The sequence below is a fragment of the Lepisma saccharinum genome, chromosome 26 (genome assembly GCF_977018435.1).
Source record: "Lepisma saccharinum chromosome 26, izLepSacc3.1, whole genome shotgun sequence".
NCBI classification, from domain to species: domain Eukaryota; kingdom Metazoa; phylum Arthropoda; class Insecta; order Zygentoma; family Lepismatidae; genus Lepisma; species Lepisma saccharinum.
The window spans coordinates 43,238,582-43,262,934 of record NC_139254.1 but is presented as its reverse complement, the minus strand read 5'-3'; the positions used below and the strand labels follow the sequence as shown (position 1 = coordinate 43,262,934).

The following is a 24,353-nucleotide window of genomic DNA, read 5'->3' as shown; positions in this document are numbered from 1 at the left end:
CAATGTCAGGTTCCTTGGCACGAGTTTTGAACACACTTTACTCATGTTCAAATTCTCGTGTAAAATTTGTCGAACACTTTCTTTGTCTATTCCTGTGATTTCAGCAACTGCTCTAATGGTCAATCGACGATCTTTTCGAATCACATCACTTACTTTTTGAATGTTTGTTTCCGTTTTCGACGTGCATGGTTGTCCTGAACGTGGGTTGTCTTGGATCATTTCCTGTCCCTCTTTAAACCTTTTAAACCACTCAAGCACTTGTGTGCGTGATAAACACTCATCCCCGTACACAGATTTTAACATGTCGTACGCTTCTGTTGCGGATCTCCCCAGTTTGTAAAGGAACTTCATATTGACACGCTGTTCCATTTTAATACTCAGCATTTTTCCGACGGAGCACAGACGCACGTTCCGCTTCGTCCAAGTGCCACAGCGAAACTGAGAGGCCTGCACCCAGGGCAATTAGTCATTCTGTAGGCAGGGTATGGTAGTATAGAATCATGCATTGCTCAACCTTCGCGCATTCGTTGTTTGCCAATAGCAACATCAATCCGGTTTTTTTCTAGCCAAACCTCATACATTAAGATTGTTGTACAGAAAGGAGGGAAGAATGCACACTTTTACTTACTTAAAACATATGCCTATGTTGGTTAACATATGGAGATTCTGAGATAACTTTTACAAAAATTATCCATATTCTAGCTTCAAGAAATCTTGTGAGCAATGTTACACAAAAAAGTTACCTTTCCACTTGTCTCTGATATTAATGCAAAAGGAGATGATGAAATTAATAATTTATATAGTCTGCCTTATATACACTGGTCAAAAAAATTAGGGGAGCAAGCAAGAAATCCCAAAACCAAAGTTGGTAAGTCAAAAGTAGCAATGTATTTTGATTAGGTGAGTGTGTCCTCAACCAGTACAATACATGTCTATTGAGTCATTAGCACAACAGAGTTCTAGGGGTGATTTCTGCAAGGTACTGCACAAAATCAGGAGAACAGCACGGTGATAAGACAACAGAAATGGACAGATACACAACAGATCCATACCTCTTATAAGGCGTGTGGTCGCCATGAACTGCTATGACAGCTGCACATCTGTTTTGCATGGAACCAATAAGGTTATCAACGACAGCCTGCGGGATATTCACCCATTCCTCCAGAAGGGCCATTTCCAACTGTTGCAGAGTTGTAGGCGGCGCTGGCCGAGCAGCAATGCATCTTCCGAGTGTGTCCCACACATGTTCAATGAGATTCAAGTCTGGGGAGGACACTGGCCATACCATTCGTTCGATACCCTCATCCCATAGCATGGCGTCAACCAGACGTGCTCGGTGAGGTCGGGCATTATCGTCCACAAAAATGAAATGATCACCGATATCTGCAGCCATTGGGACAACATGAGGCCTGAGGATCTCATCCTGGTACCGTAAGGCTGTCAATTTACCGTTCCGGATAATGTGCAGGGGGGGACGTCGACCAACACTGATCCCTGCCCATACCATTAAGCCACTGCCACCATACTGAGACACTTCGCACACATGTGTGGGATAATTGCGAGTCCCACGTTCCCTCCAGATGAGAATGCGTCGATTATCTGACTGGAGACTGAAACGCTACTCATCCGAGAAGAGAACTGAACTCCACTCTCCATGTCCCCACTCACGATGTTCCACAGCCCACTGTCTGCGGGCCCTACGGTGTTGGGCATTCAGAGGGACACACATCATTGGTCTTCTTGAATAAAGACCCCTTTCCCGCAGGCGATTTCGTACAGTTTGGCCCGAGACTCTTCGTCCTGTTGCCAAAACAAGGCCGCGTTGCAAGTCAGTTGCAGTTTGCTGCCTATTCCTGCGAGCCGACAATGCTAAGTACCAGTCTTCCCTAACTGTTGTTGACCGTGGGCGACCTTGCCCAGGCCTCCTTCGTACTGTACCTGTCTGTTGAAATCATGTCCACAACCTGGAAATGACACTGCGTGACACACCAAGGGCTGCAGCCACCTCACGTTGTGTTTGCCCTGCTTCCATCCTCCCAATGGCTCTCCATGCGCTAGATTCCCCTAAATCGTGTTGTTCTGCCATCATTCCTATTCAACACTACTCAACTGAATCCCACCTGCACTTATGGTCTGCCAGCACCACACAACTGGTGTTCCCAAGTGACCTCGTGATTGCTCCTCATATCACAAATTCTGCCACGTGCCTTATGGTGTCACTAGAGAGCTCTTCATGCTGATGATTCATCACAGATGAATTGTACTGGTTGAGGACACACACACTTCATCAACATACATTGCTACTTTTGACTTTCCAACTTTGGTTTTAGGATTTCTTGCTTGCTCCCCTAATTGTTTTGACCAGTGTATATGTGCAAATCAAATGCATGTGTACTTAAAACCTAGCATTAAATTTAGTAAGAACTGCTCAACTGTCCAGCTGATGCACCTCAGTTATATTTTCATAGTTATTCATTTCAATTGTTGTAATACACATTTAATTCCCTGTTATTAATATGATGAAGGTTGCACCACCAAACAACCACCAAACAAAAATGTAAAAAAAAGAAATGGGGACTTTACCGCACCTTTATAATCTGTAAGGCCTGGGACTGAAAGCGACCACTGTAGGTATAATTGGCCGAAATGTAAAAGCGAATGTCACGGTTTACATTGTAACTGGACAGTTACACCATCTAGTACAGATTGCAATGCTGGTGACTAAAAGAGATAGTGAGCAAGACTATGCTACAAATCAATATGAATGTATAACCAATACAGGACCCATAAAATGATTAAAAATTTAACAGGTTTTAATCATGAGATATGATTGTTTGGAAGAAGAATTTCGTCAATTGACAGGAGGGAAGCAATCTACCTTTGAAAAGATGGTAGGGATGCTAAAAGAGGTAGATCCTGTTAAGAAAGCACATAATTAGGAATGGTGTAGTAGGTGCTCCAAAAGAATGTGTGTGATTATGTTCTTTCTCCATCACTTGGAAACCAATCTAGCGACCCTCACTAAATATATGAACTTTAGGGCTGAGCTGATACTGAAGCCAATACATCAGTATCGACCTATTGGAAAGTATCGGTTGCAATTTACTTACTGATACCAGCTGATACTTCACCGGCATTTTGGTTGTTTGTGAGAACTGCAAAAATGCCACGCAACACCTTCTTGGAGTCTAATTATCCTGGAAGTTATGCAAAATTCGAAGTTTCCATTGATTTTGCACCAATATTATGTGAAAAGACTGTATTTTGTGATTATGAAACAGGCATTTCTACATTCTGATGTAATTTTTGAATATATTGATATTTTTCAATATTTTGAACAACTTGTGATTCTGATAATCTTCAAACATTGGTATCGATATGAGTGGGAATCAGTAAGAGTATTAGTATTGGTATGGATATCGGCTCAGCCCTAATCAAAATATAGTAGTAAAACCTCGTTAATCTGGATCCCGATAAGCCGGACTTAGCTTAATCTGGACAGGCAAAAGGAAAAAAAAAAAAAAGCAGAATGCATGGTTTTAAATGTGACTAGAAGTCAACAATCGCATGGCATTGCCATATTGCATTACATTTTACTGTACTGTATAGTGTATTTAGGCCTATGCCCTTTAAATACACCATAATAAATGCGTTTGTTTCTATAAACAGAATTTTAATGCACTTTCTTCTGTTCTTTTAAGGTTATTTCAGTTAATATGGACTTTCGATCAACCGGTCAATTTATCCCCCCCCATTAGTCCGGATTAAAGAGGTTTTACTGTACATACATATAAAAGTGCATTCATATACTGTTATACCAGCACATAATGAGGGGTGGGACAGAAGGGGAAGCAGCACCAAAGTTAACAGAAAACCAAAAATTGAGAAAACATTTGGTGAAAAATAACACACACACGAGCTTCCACGTGGCAATTTGGTTAGTGCTCTCATATTCAGTGTGAGAGTCCAGGTTCCATTCCCAGTGGGAGCTATACAATTTCGATATTGACTCAGATCGTGAGGACAACTGGGGAGCTACTTGACTCCTGGCATGAAAGCAATTATGAGACTTGTGCTGGCCGCTGAAAGGCCCTTCGGCAGGTCTTGGCCCTCAAAGGGAATGTTAGGCCATGGAGTTTAGTATTGGTTTAACACACACACCTATATATGTTTTAAGGACTACTTTCTTAACTTGCTCACACTGAACACCCAAAAATTCATCCACCGTAACAAATTATCAAGACCTGCACCAAGTTGAGCACATTTTCACCATTGAGGAATTAGATTCTGCATGTGTGAGCGAGTAGTCATCTACCATTTTTATTTATAAGAAATAAGAGGATGTACTTGGGAAATGAATAGGTCCTTCTTCATTGGCATTGGTAGCAGAAGGGTGGAGGGAGCGCAATCTTCAAATTATCAGGAATATGTAATATGCATGTAATAATTTATTATACCACATGTCTCTCTAATAATTCAAATGTAAGAATATCAATGTATGAAATTATTAATATTATGGACCTTTCTTTGATACTTTTTCTTTGTGCGGCAAAAATATTTTTTCAACATGCACCATCATTTTATAGTAATAACTCACAAACTGTAATTTGGAAATGCTTCATGCATAACTTCACAACGGACTAGCCAAAAAAACCTTTAACTTAAAAAAAAAAAAAAACAATTTAGATGATTTTTTAATATGGTATACATTTATACAGTGCTTTTCATGGTCAAGTCGCCTGTGGAGTGGTGGCTAGTGTGAAAACACATCTACACTATACGTAATTTAAGCAATGAATTTTTATGTACGACTCTTACATCATTACGAATTATTGTAGGGAAGTAGATGGTGTTTTGCAGCAGAATCCCCAGATCTTCCTGTTCCACGCAGAGACAGTGAATAAATTTAGGGAAACAGGGTCTGTTCTCGATAAGAGGAGAAGGGTGAAACGGTGTGTGCTCACTGAGGAGAAAGTAGACCACATTGGAGCACGACTGAAACATACTCCTCAAAAATCCCTCTGGCACTTTGCACAAGAAACAGACATTTCCATGACGTCTGCAGCCAAGCTTTTAAACATCAGAAGAGAAATTGAAGCAACTTTAGAAGAGGAACCGATGCGCGTCAGTGAAAATATCCTAAAAGGATGCCGTAAATGTGTGGATGCAGGAAGATATTATTTCCAGCACCTCTTCTAACAAGGTATGTGCTCATTTTAATTGTAACTGTCAATGTAATTGTACGAGCTTATTTCATTACATAGCTAGTGGTTCCAAAATGGATGTTGCACCCATTTTGCCGGCAGACATGCTCTCACTGCCAGACTCGCTAGCCGCCACTCCATGGGCAACTTGACCTTGAAAAGCACTGTATACTCATGACTTATGAGTAGGGAGACAAATTTATGGTAAATAAAAACTGAGGAGAGCGGTAAATAAAATGTTAGATCAGCGGTATATACCAGCGGTGGAAAAAAAATTGGCACACACTTTTTCATTATGAGAGAAAACAACATACAAAAGAGCTATAAATTGATAAACTACTTCATTTTTATATACTGTACACATACACAAGTACTTAGCTGTGCAACCAAAACGAAAACATCAACACAAAATCACTTCATTTCTACATTGCATATCTCAAGTGATTTATTCATTGTATGTATTTAAAGGATATCCTTGCTGTCCAACAAATAAAATAATCACTACTGCACATACACAAACACATATTGAAAATCACATGGTGATAAACAAAATTCATTCATGACTGAACACAAATGACACCATTGTTTCCCTTGATGTGCGGGAACAAATTAATCTTATCGCTGCTACAGCTAGCAAGTTCAATGAAACTGCAAGTTTTGTAGACATTCGGGGGAAGAAAAGAATGCAGCTTGACAGGGAGTGAAGTTTTCGAACTGAGATTATGTGCATGGGAAAACCCAATTTCCAGCATCTTCCTGATGTGATCAAAGATAAAACGTTCTTCAGCTGCAAGTGGTAGGAAACTTTAAGCAAATGTTTCGTTTACAAATCGACAGTTTGCGCACAAAACCTCAATCGCCGGTTTTTGTGTGTTTTCTACTTAATTTGATGATATTTCACGGTTATTTCGCAAATAACACCCATGCATATTTCATCATTGGGGGTGTAGTTACTTGCCGAATGTTCAAAATTGCATCTTTTTTTCACATTTGGCGATTTCGCGCATCGCAAAAATTCAATGTCCCTACTTATGAGCAATTTATTCTATTACAGGGTGTCTACCAAAATAACAAACCGAAAACTCTTTGACTTTTTCTTGACCTTCTTTCCCCATTTTCTTAACACTTATTTAATCGACCACCTACTTAGGTATAGTTGGAATTTTAAGAAAATATATATTTCTTTCCATGAGAAAACCCTACCACAAGGCTGGTTAAGACGGAAACTGAATCTGTATTTTAATAAGAGTTAATTCTTAATGCATATCAAAATTAATGCTTCAGACTTCATTCTGGATGGAGAATGGTCACATTACTTTATTTAATATTTTTACAAAACTTCACGCATACTTAAGAAACAAAGTGAACAAATCTTAACCACAAGTCAATACAATTTTAGATTCCCAAATACTAAATTTTATCAAATCCCAGTACAGGTATATAACAATGTAAATTCACTATACTGTAAACAAATATAAAAAAATTCTTGCCCACAAGCACAATTTCTTGAGTTTCTTGACCTATCTGTTGGTTTCTCCACTTTTTCTTGACATTCTTGACTGGTAGACACCTTGTATTAGTATAATCTCTAATATAAAGTTGCTACTAATTAATTCCACATACTTTATTTAAGGGAGATTTCACACTGAAACAACAAGAACAAGCAACAGCCAATCAAAAGCAATGTTTCACACAGTAGTGTCATCATAGACTGTGTTCGATTGGTGAAACTCTCAAGAAACGCTTCGGTGTGAATTTCCTTAAAACTAATTACTTTTCCTTTATTTTTGGTACAAGTAGGATTCAATCAACTATACATATTGAGGTACCTTCAACATTACAGTATTAATCAGTTAATTAGAAACTGAAATTGTCTTATGAAAGTTTCTCATGAAATATCTTCTCATCAGGACTTTCAAGTTTAATATGAGACACATAATACCTCAATTTGAATGATTTTAGTTTCAGAACATTATGTTTATAAATACTGTACCTTCACTACAACATTTCAGAAGCTAATGACTTTTCAGAGGTTACATTCAGGCAAACAAGGTAGCAATTGCACCATTTTGCATCCACTAATTGCTGGAAAGAACAGACTGTTAACAATTGTTAACCATTGAAAGGCCATTAGCTTTTTTCAAAGGGCCAAACTCAAAATCAAAATTGTCTTAACAATGCATCATATACAATGAGATTTAACTCTAAGTATTTAGCATGAATTTTTGAAACTGCAAATTAACTTACCTCTGTAACATCCATCACTTTTATGGCAGCCAGTTGACCAGTTTTGGTATGGCGTCCCTGAAAGTGAAAAATTAGCAAAAATTAGATACTTCTGTCTTCTCCATTGTTTGAATTCATCATTAAGCAAAACTTAACAGGGATTCTCAAGATCAAAACCAGTGATTCACTTTTATTTAGCAAAATGGATTTAATGTAATGTATAAATTTGTAACCTCTTATGGATGGGCAGTTGGATATACCGACCACCAATGCGTGGCAAAAATTAACATTTCTCCAAAACTATACATATTTCAATTCTGTCTCTTTTTTCATTTGTATAGATGTGAGGGCTTGATATACTCAAATGACAAAACAAAGGTTTTTATTTCTATTTTTAATAAACACATTTTCATAAAAGATGGAAAAAAGTGCAAAATTACTCAAAATGTGGCATATGGTTCAGTTTTTCCATTTTAAACCACAGATTTATGCCGATATGTTTTACTTATAATTGGAATAAAATTGGTACATTTAAATACTATGAAGGTCGCGGTAGCTCAGTCGTTATGGTGTGACTACCATGCAAGAGACCCGGGTTCGATCCCCGGCAGGGAAGAACCATGATTTTTTTCCACCTGTTCAACAGTGACGGTGCCAGCCTAAAATAAGTGGGGGGGGGGAGGGCTACAGATTTCGGAGTCAAATTCTCGGGGGGCTAACAAATATTGACTAAAAGGTAATTACGTAATACTTTATTACGGTATAATTTTACCAGTGACATATATTACAGTCAAATCCAAAGATAAATCACAGATGTTATGTTGCATTTTGTTCCACAGGCAAGAATCTTTTATTTCAATTAAAATGCAATAATTGTATTGTTTTCCCTAAGCCATTATCGAGAGGAATAGTATCACATACTTACTATTCATATGAACAGTAAACAAAATACACCATAAAAAATAGACTCATTATCAATTCGCTGGATATGAATAAATACTACACGTAACTATAAGTAAAAAAGCAAGTACTATTTTCTTCAAATAAGAAAATAACCACAGGAAGAAACTACAATAAGGTATGTCTGTTTTTATGAGCAGCTACAACCTTGTTTAAATCCAAAGATTTTGCAAGCTCGTTCTCAAAGGACAGAATAGATATAGCAACCTCTATCAGAATAGATATATCAACCTCTCATTACCATTTCGATTACGAAGGCAACACTTGATTTGCCGTAAGCAGCTGTTGATGGGTGTGTGTGTACATTTCAATAACACAAAGCTTATCCGTAAGCAGCTGTTGATGGGTGTGTGTACATTTCAATAACACAAAGCTTATAAAGTTCGTAAAAGGCAATTTTAAATATTTCAACCATTGCAAGCAGCTGCTGAAGGGTCTTTATTTTGAGTTCCTTTCTGACTCAGTGTGCCATAACTCTAAACTGTTCAAATTACAACAGTAGAGAGCGGCGAAAGATTGTAGCTTTTCGAGGATCAGAAAAGCGGCACTAACTTAATAAAGTAGGCATTCAATAAACAAACCACCCTTGAATAGAAAGTATGTTAATGATGCCATTTTCTCTGCCATGATGAAATATCTTACTTTCTCTTGTTCAACGACTGAAATTCAGAACTTAGGGGAGGATGGGGAGGATGTAGCTTCTAGTGGAACTGACTTGAATTGTTTTTTGGAAGTCCACTTTATGCACAGATAGATTAATCGGGACTGGACCTACAGTTTAAAGTGGGATCCAAACCACTGTGCAATGTGCCTCCACCGGGTATCGAACTCGGGGCCCCTTGATTACAAGTCGACGACGTTGGCATTACGCCATAGGGGAAGTCCTTCTATTAGTGAAATCTGAATGACTTAATGAAATGTTACCTCCACTGGGATCGAACGTGAGACCCCTTGATAATCAAGGCAGCAATTCTATCACTACACTATGGGGCTGGGAGGTCAATTTTAATATTTCCAATGTTTTAGCATTTAGGAATTAAATAGTTTGTGTACTTTTTCATTCTTTAACTTCGTACTTCTCACTCTCGAATATTTGCAGTGATAAGGATAGGATGGCTTGTGTTGCTGCAGCCATAAACCTTCAGGTTTAAGAATGCTGGAGAATAGAAATAACGATGAAACCAATGAGAGAACATCTCTAATTCTCATGCAATTGCCAGTACTACAATGAGGAAATAACAAACAGAAAGGAAACATAATGCTTTTTTAGATTTTAAACCTCATCTTACATATAAAAATTCATTTGTCACACCTGTTAGACCTATTCCGAAATATAGTGATACGATTTACAGAGGCTGCCAACAACAATCAAAGAACAATCTCACAGCCACTGAATACGTCCAGAATACGTCCATCTTTCAGGCAGGCAGATGATTCAATAGCAAGTTTGGAGACTCCTGATTGGCAAATTACTTAGTATTGAATTGATTTCAGAACACATCGTAATAAAGTAATTGCGATCTAGCCGAACTAGAAAATGTACTTTAACATTATACTTGCCCCAATGGAAAATGGAAATTTTACTTTTTAAGTTTTTGATTGAAATGCGTCTACCGTACTACAAAAATCTAGGGGGCTACCGGGGGGGGGGGGGCTGAGGCCTGGTTTGGGGGGGGCAGCCCCCTGTAGCATCGACCCTGCTGTTCAAGCAGCTCCGGTGCCCACCCAGTGTCGTATAAAGTGGGTACCTGGAAAAAACTCTGGCGAGGGGGTAAAGGCAGCCAGGGGCATGGTGCTGATCACATCACCCCCACCTTCGGCCATGATCAAGAAAGTGTGGGGCCCCAACTCCACATTAGGAAGCACAGTTGGGCAGGAATGGCCGAACCTGCAAGTTGTACAGTGATACATGCAGGTTTTTTAGTTTTTTAACATTTTTAACACGAGAATAGGTTTATTGTGCAAGTTTTTTTAGTGAACGACGAGCTGTTTATATATCTCTAGGGCGAGGATATAATATTTTAAATGTATCCACACCAACCCTTGTCCACAATCCTTATATTACATTTCGACGTGGTACTATGTTAAGTACCTAGTTTTTTTCATACGATCCTCAAGAAGGGGATAGTTAATCTCCGAAACGTCGTTCTACGAAAAGAAAAATAGGAACAACATACTCCATACGTAAGTAGTTTTTAATGTCTTTTTTATATTCCACATCTCCTATACACCTTCTTGGTGTGGTGAAGCAAAGCACAGGGAAGTAACATAGAAATTAGGGGATTAGTGGGAAATGCCTAATTTTGAAATGTACTGGAAATTATGACTTTCTAAAAAATACCCTCTTTTTTATTTTTTTCCCCCAAAATATTGGAATGGAAATTCTACGGCATCGAAGACTGTTGTTCTTTTGTTGTTTGTCCTGAAATTTCATGCATCCAGCTTCCATTGGACTGACGCTGGAACAAATTTCCAACAAATCTATTCTGTAATATGGCTACACTGATTTCCTTACACACATATCTATTATTATTATTCTCTGTAAGTTATTAATGATTTTCTACCAACTTCACACAATTGTAGTTTCATGGAAATCGGAGATAACCTCCCTTGTAAGAATTTATAATTTGTAGACTTCATTTTCTTTGTCCTGTTTAATTCATAATTAGGTTCTGTGACTGTGGATGCTGGGTAAGGAACAAATACAAGAGGCATAATTGTAAGGGAATTGGACCCTATTTTCCATGCGGATATGTATCAAAATAACACTTAACATGTCATAAGAAAATCAAAGTAGTTTAGACTGAGTGGCTGCGGTGGCTCAGTCGGTAACGCGTCTGACTACCATGCTCAAGATCCCGGGTTCGATCCCGGGCCGGTTCAAATCCGGGAACTTTTCTAACGGTGGAAGCGGCCCCGGCGCCCACCCAGCATCGAATAACATGGGTACCTGGGGGAAACCCTGGGGGGTAAAGGCGGTCAGGGGCGTGATGTTGATCACATCACCCCCACTCACGACCGGATCAAGAAAGTGTGGGGCGTTACCCCCACACCCCCTATACGCCTTCATGGCGTGGTGCTATGCACAGGGGAACACTTTACCTTTACCTTTTTTAGCATACACAAGTAAGTTTTTTAATAATGAGCCTGGCTTGCAGTAAAATCAATCATCAGATATCCATAATCTTACCCAGTTCACAACGTAAATCATTTCATTTCTAAATCCCATATAAATAAATATTGTTTCTGTTTACTCCTTTGTTTTCGTGAGTGGTGGTAATGAGTCACTGAAATCAATAGGTGAAGAAATTTGTTTTTCAGATGGGAACTTTATTTCTGTTTTGTGCTATGCAAATAAATCATCTTACCTTATAAACTTGACCATATGTACCATTGCCGACTACTTCTATCAGTTCAAATATTCCTGCTGGATCCTGCAAGAAAGAAAAAAAAGGTTCAAATCACTATCTCCCAGTCACATATATCACAGATAAAAATACAGCTTTCATATCTTACTTTCTCCTTTTAACCTTACCACAATGAGCACTCTGTGTGCACTCTAAAATGCAGCGTTACTGGATACTTTTGTAAGTATTTTCTATCTGAATGAAAAATACAGCAGCAGAGTGTGTTTGGAGTTGGGTTGGGACAAGCAAAATAAGTGTCCATGCATTTATGAAAATATATGAATCTTGTATTACAATCCTTCAAATTCAAAATTTTAAATTCTTTAAACATTAAACGTCCAACTTGTACAAATGTGTACCAAGCAGGTATGTTTACCAATGAGAGCAGCATCTTAATGTAGTATGCTACTTTGTATACATACTGCATCTGAGATAATGTTTGGATTGTTACATGAGCCCTTTGAGGTATGTCCTTTGTACAAGGGTCGTTCAAGGTTGACCAAGACTTTCGTGCATAAAATATTATTGAATCAATGTAGTGCTGCATTACTTCAGCAGGACACACCATGATTCCTTGCGAGTAGCCATGATCCTTTGCAATGTATTTGGCACATGTGCAGTAGTGTAAACAAAGATGGCGGCACGTAGTGTATCTGTTGCAGTGGAAGAACGGTGTATAATGAAATTTCTCGTGAAGGAGAAGGTGAAACCTGCTGAAATTTGGCGTAGACTGCAAGTACAGTATGGTGAACAAACATTGTCACGGGCAAGAGTGTAACAATGGTGTCAACAGTTCAGTGAAGGGCAGGAGTTCGTTCCCCTCCACCCAAAAATAGCAAAGTGCTGCCGGTAAGATTTTGGGCACTGTCTTTTGGGACATGTGGATCTTTTTGGAGAAGGGTGCCACAATTAATGTGTGTGCTCACTGAGGAGAAAGTAGACCACACTGGAGCACGACTGAAACATACTCCTCAAAAATCCCTCTGGCACTTTGCACAAGAAACAGACATTTCCATGACATCTGCAGCCAAGCCTTTAAACATCACAAGAAAAATTGAAACAACTTTAGAAGAGGAACTGATGCGGGTTAGTGAAAATATCCTAAAAAGATGCCGTAAATGTGTGGATGCAGGAAGATATTATTTCCAGCACCTCTTCTAACAAGGTATGTGCTCATTTTAATTGTAATTGTCAATGTAATTGTACGAGCTTATTTCATTACATAGCTAGTGGTTCCAAAATGGATGTTGCACCCATTTTGCCGGCAGACATGCTTTCACTGCCAGACTCGCTAGCCGCCACTCCATGGGCAACTTGACCTTGAAAAGCACTGTATACTCATGACTTATGAGTAGGGAGACAAATTTATGGTAAATAAAAACTGAGGAGAGCGGTAAATAAAATGTTAGTTCAGCGGTGGAAAAAAAATTGGCACACACTTTTTCATTATGAGAGAAAACAACATACAAAAGAGCTATAAATTGATAAACTACTTCATTTTTATATACTGTACACATACACAAGTACTTAGCTGTGCAACCAAAATGAAAACATCAACACAAAATCACTTCATTTCTACATTGCATATCTCAAGTGATTTATTCATTGTATGTATTTAAAGGATATCCTTGCTGTCCAACAAATAAAATAATCACTACTGCACATACACAAACACATGTTGAAAATCACATGGTGATAAACAAAATTCATTCATGACTGAACACAAATGACACCATTGTTTCCCTTGATGTGCGGGAACAAATTAATCTTATCGCTGCTATAGCCAGCAAGTTCAATGAAACTGGAAGTTGTGTAGACATTCGGGGGAAGAAAAGAATGCAGCTTGACAGGGAGCGAAGTTTTCGAACTGAGATTATATGCATGGGAAAACCCAATTTCCAGCATCTTCCTGATGTGATCGAAGATAAAACGTTCTTCAGCTGCAAGTGGTAGGAAACTTTAAGCAAACGTTTCGTTACAAATCGACAGTTTGCACGCAAAACCTCGATTGCCAGTTTTTGCATATTTTCTACTTAATTTGATGATATTTCACGGTTATTTCGCGAAAAAGCATTCATTTCGTGGAAATGCACACATTTCCCATTACTTCGCGAATAACACTCATGCATATTTCATCATTGGAGGTGTAGTTACTTGCAGAATGTTCAAAATTGCATCTTTTTTTCACATTTCGCGATTTCGCGCATCGCAAAAATTCAAGATTCAATGCCGGTAAGATTTTGGGCACCGTCTTTTGGGACATGTGGATCTTTTTGGAGAAGGGTGCCACAATTAATGCCCAGTATTACTCAACACTGCTTCACGGTGCGTATGTGGGGCCGTTCGGAAGAAAAGACCTGGAATGTTGACGAAACATGTCACTCTTCTCCATGAAAATGCCAGACTGCACGCAGCCCATTTGACTCAACACAACACTGGCCAACTTGCACTGGGAGGTTTTACCACACAGTCCTTACTTAACCCCCAGTCATTTCCAATTGTTGGGGCTCTCAAAGAGCATTTGGGCAGGATGCACTTCCGGACAGATGAGGAACTCAAGAAAGCTGTCTTGCTGTGGTTACAACACCAACCTCCTACTTTCTACGCCAAAGGCATCAAGGAACTTCCACAAGGATGGCAACGGTGTCTGGATGTTCAGGGGTAATGCTTAGAAAAACTGACATAGTTTGCTGCTTCTATGTATGTATATTTCCTGTCTAGAAATAAAAGTCATGGTCAACCCTGAACGACCACTGTAATTAGTCATACCCTATAGTGAGGAGGAGAAAAAATCACCACCTTCGGGATTCGTCATTTGCCTTTCCTTTTTGCAAAAGGCTGATAATGGAACACAGAGGTAGGGGGTGATGCCTCTATGGGAGCAGGCCGAATTCAAAATTTTGCTAGTAATAATACGTTTCCTGGCTTTCTACTTGATAAATATTTGTTTACCATACACTTATAGCACAATCTGTACTGAACAAAACAAGGTTTGATTTATAACAACTGATCATAGTTTCCAAGATATTAAATTTTTTTAAAACGTTTCAGAATTTTAAATTTCCTGCTCAAAACACTTTGGGCATTCATGCAAACATCAGGAAAAAACAGCTTGGGCATCTAAGGATTAATGCATTACATTTGAAACTGACATAAGACCATGGCATTTAGCCTTGGAATAGGAATATGCATAATACAAGGGATAAGAGACAGTCAAATGAAAACCTAAATTAGTTTTTGTTTTTTATCTAGTAGATTTCTGCATGTAAAGTTGCACAAGTTTGCTGTCTTTTAGCATAGACCCATTGCTGATCCATGTATATTTTCAAGTCTGAGTTCGTGCATGTATACCTCAAGAAGAAACATATTTGGAATCTATGTAGTAACTTATCAGCCACCACGAAGGTCTTTCCACCCATCTGCGTGCGTATCGAGGGCATTTTTGAACTTCCTCCTTCGATTTGTAAACTTACTGCTTACCATGCATACTCATTGAAGTTTCATTTGCTGTAGAATTTCTATAAGTTTTAGGATTCCAGAGGGCAAGAAACCACTGCTGTTCACTGATGGATGTGTATCCAGGAGGCGCCATCTTTAAAATGACAAAAATTGTGTTCTGAAGCTTACTTGATCAGTGTTGCAGCCTTCAAGTCCTTTTGTAAATAACAGTCGATACCTCATGCAAATTTGAGCTGTTTACAGTCTGTCCTGTATTTTAAGGTTTCACTTGACTCTTGTATATGTAAAAGATGCACAAGTAGAATTGGCGCAAGTTTAAACAGGAAATTACAGATCATACAAGATTTTTCTTGATCCATGTTTATCATTCCAGATTCTCAGTTATCAGTAAGACTTCAAAGAATGAGGACCTCGAACGGATTGGATCATTATGAGTGGCCAAAGGAGTGGAGAAGGAAGGTGATAGTCTACTCTATCTGCTCCCGGATGACCAACAACATCATTGTAGACAAGTTAAGTTGCCAATGAGGACAATTCAGAATTAGGAAGCAGTTGGTGAATTCAGACTTTGATGTGGAGGTCGTGGCTGCCAGAAAGACAGTAGAGGGTGAGAAGTAACATTCTCATTTCAAATGTGCAGCAGCTCATTGACAACGACCCCTCCATCTCAATCCCCGAGATTTCTCGAGGTCTGGGCCATTCTGAGAGCACTGTGAGATGATCTGGTGACTGTAGTCATGCCTTGGATTGAAAAGTTGTCGCAGGAAGACCATACGTGTTCCAACAAGATTCTGAACCAGCACACATGGCCAGGGAAACTCAGAAGTAGCTCGAGGATAACTTTTTTGACCATTTTATCCCTAATATGTGGCCTCCAAACTCACCTGACTGCAATCCTCTTGACTATTATGTGTGGGGCACGGTTGAAAGGATCACTAATAAGACTGCCTTTACAATAAAAATCAGCTGAGGAAGAGAATCTCCCAGGTATTTCAAGAGTTGTCTCCTGAGGTTGTAAAATTCACCTATTCTCGCTTCCAAGGTTGTCTGGAGGTAGTGATTGAAGCTGCAGGTGGCTTCATTGAATAAGTTCGACCTATAAAGCATTAGCGCGTTTGCACACACACATACCGATAACATCGGCTGTGACCACCCACCTCGGTATCCTGTGCATCAAGAAACAACGGGGGTAAATGGGACAGGCGCACACGTAGACCTGCACGACAAATTTTCTGGAAGGACCTTCCGATGCTGGGTTTGCATCCGGAGCTCCCCTTGACACATGGGCAGAGTCAGACCCCCCCCCCCCCACCCACCTTGCCTCGGGCAATGGAAAAGGGGACACCGACCCAAGTCATACATTTAGCTGGAAGTTGTTTTGAAGCAGAACAGGGATGCCAACCCTAGCATAATGATACTAAACCTAGCAGTCTGTGATTGCATAATGGGCAAATCTAACCTAATTTGCAAACTTCTATATCTTTTGTTTTCTTTGTATGTACCAATAATTCTCTGCTCTACTTTTATATAATGTGATTTCTTCTACTGAGCATATTCTAGATGAGCATGTCAAATTCTGATAATGCAATCAACCACAAATGTATATTTGTAGCTGTAACTTTTTAAATGTAATTAGCAGACCTATAATTGGGCAGCTAAATGGCCAAACTTAAATAAATAAATAAAACTTGCTCCTCTGGGAGGAAGAAATTAGCTTCAAAGAACGATATTTTGAGAATTAAAAATAAAATGACATATACATCTTATTTCCGGTCTAGGTACGTTCCAACAACACCCTCTCCTCTTCATCTTTTTTTTTTCATTCTCCCGTTTACCTCACATCGCAAGGAACATTTCACAGCAAGATTTGGCAGAAAGTTGTGGGGCACAAATAAAACAAATGTTCCACTTTGTAGTCGACGAATGAATCTCAAACTTTCTCTAGTTCAATGTTGAACTTATCTCTGAAAGTAGATGCATAACTTAAAACTACATTCATCCTAAAAATAATCATAACAATAAATTACTGTTACTAATTATCAATAATAATAATTCATTGTTATTATTATTTAGATCCTAGCACAATTCATCAGATTTTAGCATAATTTCACAGATTAAACAGCTTTTTCTTATCGGGAGGTTGGCAACACAGGGCAGGATCCATCAGGCTTTCGTATCTTCCTTCCAAGGCCATGGCGAGAACCCCGATTGTGTCGCTGCGTGTAAAAAACATGCTGTCGGTATTGGCGCTGTCTGGGAAAACTACCCCTGCAAAAGAACGGCGTGCGTGCAAGCATGCTTACTTTGCTGTTGTTTCTGGAATTTTCAATAAATTTATAATTAGAACTTTTAGAGATGTTTTTCCTTCATGTATTTTCCATGCCAATTCTACTCGCACACTCTTTATAGCTATATTGATGAAGAGCATGCAAGTCGAAATATCCATTTTATTAAAACATCGCTCTGAAGCTCGCAGGTTGAACGCTCATTCACCCCAACTCAACTTCTACCGGATGCAGAGCCGAGTGACAAGAATTTACCACTCTGCTTTGCACAGTCAGCAAGGCAATGGCCCTCACCAGCGGTGAGTGTACCTCCACTGTAACTTTCCACCAGCACCAAGGGATACCTCAGGTGAATAGTTGGAGGTGCAAAGTCCACCACGAAATGAAAAAATCCTGAAGTATAAAAATCTCTGGAGATGGTAAATTGACACCACATCACCTGCAACAAAATCGACGAGACCACTATGAGAGATCGCAATATCATGAGGCATCAACAAGCGTGCAGTACGATTGCAGCAGTCCGGACTAGAGAGATCCAGAAGCCAAGAAGCCAGAATAAGTCTCAAGAACTAGATGAATGAGCATTTTAAAAGATGAACTGGGATTTCACTAAAATGAATATTATCTAGCCTCTAGATCCCCCTAACCAGCCAGGTCAATTATCCCAGGGGCGGAGCCCGGAATCGGTGGGAAATTTGGACTCAAAAATTTCAAACGAAAATATTTTTTTACTCTAAATTTCCCACCGACTCTGGGACGGATAGCCCCAAAAACCATTCACGGATAGTGCCACGAAAGTATACAATTTTCTTTGAAAAACAATGAGAAAAAGTTTTTTAAAAAAAAATTAGATTAGATGAGCTTTGTTCACTGGTATTTCTTGGGTTCCGAAGGTTGAAACACTGCATAACGAATGAAAATCGACAAAACACAAGCACAACGTGCCATATTGTGTCTCAGGCAAGCAAAAAGACTACGAGAAAGAAGTACTCGTAATGTGAAAAATTGTATTTACTTTGACGAAAAAAACGTCAATACACCTTAAGAAATGTTCCGCGAAGCAGATAGGAAACTACAAATGTCAAAAATTGACAAAATGAAGAAGTTATAGGTGTCCGGGGAATACCAGATTTTTACCGTAAATCGGAACCTTAGTAGAACGTATTTAGGGACTTCATTTTAATGCTAAGAGAACCAAACCTGACCTGCGTAACCTAAGAACGAAAGTATATATTGAAAAAAATCTTAAGTAATTGCTAAAGTTCCGCAGTATGTGTTAACAGACGTAAATCGAAATTGAACCATGTAAAAATTGCATCCGTAGTATGATGAAATCACAATAAAACAAAAGGACCTTGAGCTGACATTTTCCCTTTCCACTTTAATTGTGAATGCACAATACAGAGAATGTCTACAATTCCTTTCCTACTTCTTATACTCACTAAATAAACAGTCCTGGTAACCTATCTGGAGTTAAGATTTGGGAGTCACATGTAAAAATTGTACACTTACGTCTATATATGTTGCAAAATTACATTCTTCATTACGCAATCATTCTCCATACATAAACATAACAACCATGTTTGATGATATGAACAAGTGACGTTTGGCATTCGATGCTTTGAATGAAAATAATACCTAGAACAACATCCAACACACGTTCACACCACTCTTGTCACACACATGCACGTGAAAATGCATACACAAAGCTAAGTTTTAACTTCCAAGTGAATCTCCAAATGACAGTAAACGGAAAGTATGATGTGCGAAACATGTGATATTTCACAGAAAGAATGCGTCTATTTTTTGACATACGTGGTTTCTATTATTAGAGAATGAGACAATCATCAGAAATTAAGATGCATTTGCTTTTCATGTGCTGAGGAAGGAAACAGACTGATTGGGAAAAAGAAAACGTAGTTCTATTGATAGTGTGTTGGTTAGCGGGCAGAGCATTCATCAGCGAGGCCTGGGTTCGATCCCCACCATGGGCAAACTTCTTTTATTATTTTCTTGCAGTGAACAAGTTTATTATATTGCTTTCTAAGCATTTTAATGAAAGGATACACATCAAATTTAATATTTTAATCTGTCCTTTCATTCTTCTAATAGGTTCTCTATCACAAGGGATATAGAGATTCTCTATCTTGGCGAAGGATATTTTCTCAATAGTTCTGTAGCTACGATTCTCCAGTCCCTTCCACCCACTTATTTATTTACTTTCTTCATATCTACTCACAAAATACCATGAATCTAACGAAAACACACAGATAAAGTTAGAACAAGAAACACACCTCGCATCGAAGGTTCCAGGTTTGAGTTCTGGGTTTATTGCGAGGGTGGATTATTCCTGTGTGTCTATTTATCATCTTCGTCTAAAAAACATTCCTCACTATTCCCGTGATTAACTTAGGGATAGACCAAAGCTACTCAAATAACAAAAGTACAGAAAACGCAAGACACACCTGGCTACGTTGTTATACCTTGGGAATTTTTTGGTGGACTACTTGCAAAATTGTTTTGATTGATTTTCGTTAATATTTGGTAGATAAACTAATTTTGGCCTTCTGATCGGTACATTATGAACTGGTAGCTACACGAACCATTGACGGATCACCCCACGAACCATTTCCGGTAAGGTTAGGTTAGGCAAGCTTAGTTAAAATTTTGTTCGTAAAACAATTTAATTCAGCTTTAAAAAAAATTCTCAACTTACATCAGCTTTTTTCGCGATTTCCAGATGTGACTCCCCAATTTTAACAATAGATTAGTGATTAGAAGGCCAAATTTACTTAGTATACCAAATATTAACGAAATTGGAGATATTCTCTATATTCTGCATTCGCTCCCTTTAATTCTCTATATTTTTTATATCACTTTCAAAAAATTTAATTCCTGTAAAAACGCCCTAAGTCAGAAGATAATATGTTTATTCAATAACTATTTGTCTCAATAAGTGTATATACTACAAAACACGAAGTGCAATTGTATAGGATTATTATGTACTATTTTTTTAAAAAACTGACAAACTCGCTACAATAAAGCACTTGGTAAAAATGTATTATCCTTCGGACACCTATAACTTCTTTGTTTCATCAATTTTTGACATTTGTACTTACCTATCTGCTTCATGGAACATTCCTTAAGGTGTATTGACGTTTTTTTCGTCAAAGTAAATACAATTTTTCACATTATGAGTACTTCTTTCTCGTAGTCTTTTCGCTTGCCTGAGAGACAATATGACACGTACACCTTCCTACATAATCGCGCGTCGTGCTTGTTTTGTCGATTTTCATTCGTTATGCAGTGTTTCAACCTTCGGAACCCAAGAAATACCCGTGAGCAAAGCTCATCTGATCCAGTTTTCTTTTAATAACTTTTTCGCATTGTTTTACAAAGAAAATTGTAATCTTTCGTGGCGCTATCCATGAAATGTTTTTGGAGCTATCAGTCCCGGAATCGGTGGGAAATTTAAAGTAAAAAATTATTTTCGTTTGAAATTTTTGAGTCCAATTTCTCACCGATTCCGGGCTCCGCCCCTAGGGTAATTGACCTACCATCCCCCTACCACTATCCCGCCTCTGCTCGGACTAGCCGGCTTTCTCTATAGAGTCCTGTTAAAGGCATGTTAGAAATTGGCTGGAGTCACCTGCCCTCAAATGAGCCCCAAACTTTTAAATTTGAAGAAATCAGTTTCCAGGATACGGAAAACTTACCTGAATTTCACCACATATCCACAACTCGTCATAATTAGTCATATACCCACAGCCCATTCCTAGTCTCCTCCTCTCCGCTCATCTCTTTCCCTCCTCTCTTCTCTATGTTTTCTTAATGTAACGTAACCCTACCATAAGAACAATAGCTCCACGGAAGATGCAATTTACCCAACATGAAGAAATCAACAGGCAAGACAAGGTATAGTTTTCTTAGCTAAAACATTAATTTTTCTTTGTATTTATGCTAATGGAACCTAACCTAACAGGCCTAACCTAACCTAACCTCGTAGGCATTCCTCGTCTGACGTCATCAAGATTGTTGTGTGTAAAGGGAGACCATTAATGAATTGCAAAAGAAAGATGGTTCCGAATTGCTGTGTATGGACAATCACCGTGGTTAATCGCAAGGTTATTTTACAAGTTCTACATGTAAATGTACAATTTTAACAACTGACCGCCAAATAAGAACTACAGATACGTCATCAGGACACCGAAATTAGGGCATGAGTTTACAATACCGGACCACTCTCCAATTTCTATAAAATTTCGCCTACTTACTAATTTCGATGTCCTGATGACGTATCTGTAGTTCATATTTGGCGGTCACTTGTTAAAACTGTACATTTACGTGTACAACTTGTAAAATAACCTTGCGATTTACCACGGTGATTGTCCATACACAGCAATTCGGAACCATCTTTCTTTCGCAATTAATTACCTAATGGTCTTCCTTTACGCACAACAATCTTGTTGACGACAGACGATGAATGCCTACGAGGTTAGGTTAGGCCTGTTAGGTTAGGTTCCATTAGCATAAATACAAAGAAAAATTAATATTTTAGCTAAGAGAACTATACCTTATCTTGCCTGTTGATTTCTTCATGTTGGGAAAATGGCATCTTCCGTGGAGCTATTGTTCTTATGGTAGGGTTACGTTACGTTAAGAAAACATAGTTTATTTCATTTTTTTCTCGATTTCCATACTTGACCGCCAATTACTACATGCAGATTCGTGATTAGGAGTTCACAATTAGTGAGTAGGCGAAATTTCATAGAAATTGGAGAGTGGTCCGGTATTGTAAACTCGTTCCGAAATTAGTAAGTAGGCGAAATTTTATAGAAATTGGAGAGTGGTCCGGTATTGTAAACTCATGCCAAAAAAAGGTTTTTAAACACTGTTTTTCATCAGTCCAAGAGTACATAGCAATGTATGTGGAAATATGTAGTACATATGTAGGCCTATGCATGTGTAATTATTAAACTAACGAAAACTTGTGATATTATCATCTTTCATTTCAAAACCTCCTTGATGACATAGTGCTTCGCATCCCACTTTAAGCTGTAGGTCCAGTACCAATTAGCCTATCCATGTATAAATTGTACTTAAAGCAAACAAACTTCTTTATTTTATATTTGTTGTGTGTTGTATGTACTTATTTTATGTACACCATGGTAAGCTCTGGCCTCCCCAATGGCATAGTAGTAACTCTTGTCATCTTGTAATGATGGAGCAAAAGTTTGATACGTGGTGGGGGCACACAATGGTTTTGATTGCACTTTAAACGGTAGGTCCAGTCCACATTGGTCTATCTGTGAATCAAAATTCAAACCATAGGCTAGTAAGCTACGCAAGCACTGAAAATATTCTGACTTTTACATGTGTATATGTTTATGTATCCAGATTTCTATTATTATAGGTTTCTTGTGCACATGAGTACATTGAATAACACTTGCGCTAATTCCCATTTTCATACAATAAGAAATCTTGGAAAAGGATACAAATTATAATATTTGTGGTTGAAGGAGATTAAATGGGGCCTCTGTTTTTGTACTGCAAGAGCATGGGCAGACATAGCATCAAATAATTTTACAGATAACTTTACAATGTCCTTAAAAATATATTCTGTACGACAACTTTCCTCATACAGTGAAAATTGCACCCGATCCCAATCGGAATGAACAAACGTCCTGATATAATACGAAAGTTCGTAGTCTTTCCTACTCGACTTAGATCTCCCTGAAGAAAGTATTCGAACCAGTTAGTTCTCTGTTCTCTGTGGGCTAGATCAATCACGTTTGATGTATACATTTAAAATACAGCATAGACCTATACATCGGGTATATTAAATCGTACAAAATTGGTGTTCTTACAAAGATATTCTCCTCAATCACAAAGGGTTGACACGTATTTTCTTCTTTATTAACTTAAACTTAATCAGGATGTTTAACTCATTCAAGTGTTTTGATGAATTCAATGGGAAAAAATAATTTCCTTACCTTTAAGGCATTTAAATCAATGTCATCTAAAGAACAATTCACACTAGGGGCCAAATGCTGCGCCATCTTGATAGTTCTTGGGTTCTTGTGTACAAACACAATTCAATGCACTAGGTTCAATGTGATCACACGCATTTAAAAATCTTTGAACATAGAAAGTATTTTAGCGGAGAGAGGAATACTCTTCCGCTATCTTGTCATATTACACACCATTCTTTTCTTTGAGGGTACAAACCCGAACACCTCCTAACACACAGATTAGAGGACATTTACGCTTTTACTGGGAATTCAGCTCCACACCTTTTTATGACTGATCTCAACGTAAACAACCGAGCAGCGACCTGTGACGTCAGACGTCAAGTTAGTCACATTGTCAGCTGCAAACGCAAACCAGATGTTTCTTAACTTTTGAACCTTCTTATTGGAAATATAGAATATATAAGTCACACCCTTGTTTATATTCAATTAAATGCTACTCCAGAAAATGGAAGATTCTTGGACGCAAACTAGCGAAGAATTTCTTCCGCTTGAAATTTTATTGAATAAGCGGTACATGTATCCTACAACTACAAAAGTAGAATTAATTCTTCTGGAAACTACTTTAAGTGAGATATAATACAGAAAATGCTTGCAAAAAAAGAAAAAAGTCGTGGAAAGCAGTGGCGTGCCGGGCCGTCCACCGAAAAAGAAGTGTGTTCGGGCAGACGCCATACTTTTAGGACAACAACTTCCGGTTCGTAGGCCCACCACAAGACAAGAAATATATGTGTTATGTAGGGAAGAAACGAAAGCAAAGGGTGCGTGGTAGTAGGATGTAAA

General features: G+C 38.4%; 1 protein-coding gene across 7 annotated transcripts in view; it reads right to left on the bottom strand.

Annotated features, from left to right (window-relative positions):
* The window catches only part of msn (serine/threonine-protein kinase msn), a 156,293-nt gene extending 132,433 nt beyond the window's left edge, over positions 1–23,860 (bottom strand). For all 7 annotated transcript variants that reach the window (XM_083112407.1, XM_083112408.1, XM_083112410.1 and 4 more), the window contains exons 1-3: positions 23,535–23,860; positions 11,759–11,824; positions 7,452–7,508 (exon numbers count right to left, since the gene is read on the bottom strand). In XM_083112407.1, coding sequence (XP_082968533.1) covers positions 7,452–7,508; positions 11,759–11,824; positions 23,535–23,600 — 189 coding nt within the window. In that variant the 5' untranslated portion in view covers positions 23,601–23,860. The remainder of the gene's footprint in view (positions 1–7,451; positions 7,509–11,758; positions 11,825–23,534) is intronic.
* Between the last annotated feature and the right edge of the window lie 493 nt (positions 23,861–24,353).